A 3,871-nucleotide genomic window follows, 5' to 3' on the forward strand; every position below is an offset into this window, starting at 1 on the left:
CCGATAGTATAGTCCTGGTCGAGCCATCGGCCCCACCACTTTCTCTGTTAGACGAAGGAGAACATCAGCACTGCGTAAATTTGTCAAGGTATCCCCCACTCTCAGAAGAAAGGCCTAGTGAATGGGATGATGAGATGTTTGGGGGTGGGGAGAAAGAGCACGAACAAAGACACAGAGTAGAACGGCAGTTGGAAAAACCTCTTGAAGGTCCCTCTTGCAGAGGAACATCTCAATTAGGGAATTTGCCTCCTGCACGTGTTACTATCCGTGCATGCAATCCTCTATCTTTCTGGCAGAAGCTAAAAGCACAGGCTTTACGAGAGGGGGATTGGAAGCTGTCTGAGATGATAGACATCCCGTTAGTAGAGCCTGCTGCTGATCCTTCTGCGGCAATGGCATTTCCCGTTGTGAGGGGTGATCCAGCGAAGGGGGCAATGGATGAGCACATACCGTACTCATGGAAAGTAGTTCAAGATTTGCAGAAAACTGTGGCACAATATGGTCCAAATTCTCTGGCAACTATGCAGTTACTCAGGCTGTTGTCTATGGAAGAAATGACACCTTTTGGTTTTGCTATGCTAGCGCAGATAATGTTTCAACCAGTACAGTGCGCTGTTTTTAGATCAATATGGGCACAGAAGGCTGAGGCCCAGGCACTTGGGAATTTACAGCTTCCACAAGATGATGTGCGTTTTGGTACTGGCGTGGATGTACTAAGAGGGACAGGACAGTTTTCTAACCCGCAGCATCAGGCACAGTGGCATCCGCTGGTTTTAGAGCAGGTCAAGGCTGTGGGTCTGGAAGCACTAATACGTACGGCTGAATTAGCTGAACCTAAAGCAAAATACACCACAATTCGGCAGGGGACTACAGAACCGTTTTTACAGTTTGTTGAAAAATTGCAAGCTGCAGTGGAAAGGCAAGTGTTTGATGTGAATCTAAGAACTATGCTAGAAACTCAGCTGGCAAAGGACAATGCAAATGATGATTGTCAGAAGATAATTGAAGTGTTGCCAGGGGACCCCACCCTGGACGCCATGATACAGGCTTGTGCCAAGGTGGGATCCATAGGGCATACAGTAACAGCCCTAGCCGTGGCCTTGGCTGCTGCGAAAAAAAGGGATTTAAGATGTTTTGACTGCGGCCAGGTCGGGCATTTTAAACGAGCGTGCCCAAAAAAGAACAAGAGAGAGAACGCAGCTGAAGCAGCAGGGGCAGCAGGGATCACGTCTTATGTGTGGGAAAAGCGGCCACTTTGCAACACAGTGTTGGTTCAGAGGTTATCTAAATAACCAGCCCTTGCTGCAGGGAAACGGCAAGAAGAGCGCGAGGGGGCGCGCGCAGACATAAATGCTGCCGCATCAGCAACCAATCCATCCTGCAGCCATCCTCAAACACAGGCTTATGCGACCAGCTGTCAGGGAAAACCAAGGGATCAGCCGGCATGGATGTATCCACCGCCGACACAGTAACTCTAACAACACAAGGGGTGCATAAGGTTCCCTTGGATACTTGGGGACCCATCGGAAATGGACTAAGTGCATTATTAATTGGACGATCAAGTGCTACTATACAAGGACTTATGGTACATGTGGGAGTCATTGATGCTGACTATGAGGGACAAATTTATGCTATGGTTTTCACATCCACTCAACCTGTTACATTGGAAAAAGGCACTCGCATTGCTCAACTTGTACCTTTTATGAGTTGTGTCCCTAGGGCTGAACAGGTCACCCGAGGCACTGGAGCATTTGGATCCACCGGACAACCACAAGTGCTTTGGATGCAAACGCTGTCTGACAGTTGACCACAAATGGTGTGTACGTTATCCATGGATCAGGCATTGCCAAAATCGTTGAAGGTAAATGGACTATTAGATACAGGTGCAGATGTCACTTATTTCTTAATGAGATTGGCCTTCCTCTTGGCCTGTGATTTCTACCACTTAAGGTGTTGTGGGCCTGGGGGGAGTCACCAACGGTTTCATGGCAGCGAAACCAGTACTCATCACCAACCCGGAAGGACAAAAGGCTACTGTTCAACATTATGTGACTGTGGCCCCTCTGACCTTATGGGGAAGAGACTGTTTGTAACAATGGGGTGATTGGATAACCACGGATTTTCATTAGGGGTCACTGCGTTGCAGGGCGTGAAGAGACCTACACTGGCTTTGAGATGGTTAACAGAGAAGCCGTTTAGGGTGGATCAGTGGCCCCTCAATTGTGAAAAACTTATAGCCCTGTGGACTTTGGTAGCAGAACAACTATCTGCAGGTCATATTGAACCATCCCATAGCCTGTGGAATACCCCAGTGTTTGTGATTAAGAAAAAATCAGGAAAATGGCGATTGTTACATGATTTACGTCGGATCAATGAGGTGATGGCAACAATGGGAGCTCTGCGGCCGGGATTGCACTCATCTACAATGATCCCCATGCAGTGGGAAATTGTTGTGATAGATTTAAAAGATTGTTTCTTTACCATTCCATTAGATGTAAATGATATGGAGAAGTTTGCTTTTACAGTTCCATCAATCAATCATGCTGAATCATCGCAGAGGATATGTAGGAGCCACCTATGGTTCGCCACTTTGAATCCCTACGTAGTACGACCACTATTTCCCCCGGTGTTAAAGTTAAGGTGAAAGACCTGCAAAGTGGACAATGGTCACCTCCGTGTGATTTATTAACCTGGGGAAGAGGGTATGCTTGTGTTTGCACAGATAGTGGCCCTCGGTGGGTTCCTGATCACTGCGTTCGGCCTGTTGTGGATGGTCTGTGCAAGTGAAGAACGAATGGTCCCACAACCGAAGCAGAAACACCTCGTCTGATATGTCACGCTCTTTTTCTGTTCTAGTTGGTTTTGCCCGTAGGGATCTTTCTAGTTTGTGGGGATAGAGTGTGGGGGGTGGAATTCTTTTGAAACTTGAGGATGGGCCATGTAGCTTTGGGGAGCTTATGTCACCAACATCCAACCTTATTACAAAAGTTATAGCAGCCTCAGTATTGGCACCTGGGGTTGCTACGGTGGGCGCCTTAAAAAGCTAATGAACTTGGAATGTTGGCTAAGTAAGCAAACCGATGCTACATTGATTTCACTGAGTGGTTTGTTAACTGATGTTGATAGTGGTAGCTATGCTGTATCACAAAATAGAGTCGTAATAGAGTCTCGTTATTAGTTTAAGGACATGAATTTGAAGGCTTTGAGGAAATGTGTTGTATCGGATAAGGAGTCAATGGGTGGAATTGGTTGAATGGCTTGCTTAAAGGATGGGGACTGTCAAGGTAGTTATTATCTTTGGTAAGATCTAGATTGTTGATTTTGTTCGTTGTTGTAGTTGTGTTATTAATGCTGCCATGTTTTGTGTCTCTGTTGCAAGGGCCCTGCAGCAGAAGGCACGGGCAATTTTTGTAGCACAAATACAAAAAGGGGGAATTGTGGGAAACCTCAGCTGGTCCGAGGAGTTAGAGTGTGTGAACTTAAACATTGGCCTTGAATAGATGCCCGTGTATCCTTGGAGAAGCTGGAAGGCGCCAAGAAGAGCCAAGTAAGCAAGATTAGGAAGCTGCCAGGCTGCAGGTGGAATCACCCAATTATGAAGTTACAACTGAGAAGGAGTCGTCCAATTATGAACTATCAGTCTTTAGCTAAACCAATCGTGCATGGACGTGCAGCTTGGGAAGTGGTATAAAAAGTCTTGTAAAATCAATAAAGATGGTCTTTTGGCCCACAACTTCTACGTGTTGTGGATTGCCTCGACTGCGACAGGAACGTGTCCAGGCAGGTTTTGAATACCTCCAGGAGACTCCACAACTACTCTGGGCAGCCTGTTCCTGTGCTCTGTCACCCTCACAGAAAATAAGTTTTCCCT

The 3,871-nt window shown here is 46.7% G+C and overlaps 1 protein-coding gene across 1 annotated transcript; it reads left to right on the forward strand.

Annotated features, from left to right (window-relative positions):
* Nucleotides 1-1,444: 1,444 nt before the first annotated feature.
* LOC138734782 (uncharacterized) lies at nt 1,445-1,807 on the forward strand. The gene has a single exon (XM_069882590.1). The coding sequence runs from the start codon at nt 1,445-1,447 to the stop codon at nt 1,805-1,807; it is 363 nt and encodes a 120-aa protein (XP_069738691.1).
* Nucleotides 1,808-3,871: the final 2,064 nt, after the last annotated feature.

The sequence above is a fragment of the Phaenicophaeus curvirostris genome, unplaced genomic scaffold (assembly GCF_032191515.1).
Source record: "Phaenicophaeus curvirostris isolate KB17595 unplaced genomic scaffold, BPBGC_Pcur_1.0 scaffold_214, whole genome shotgun sequence".
NCBI lineage: Eukaryota > Metazoa > Chordata > Aves > Cuculiformes > Cuculidae > Phaenicophaeus > Phaenicophaeus curvirostris.

Coding starts and splice junctions, on each gene's coding strand:
- LOC138734782 (XM_069882590.1), top strand. CDS start 1,445: ATGGATGTATCCACCGCCGACACAGTAACTCTAACAACACAAGGGGTG.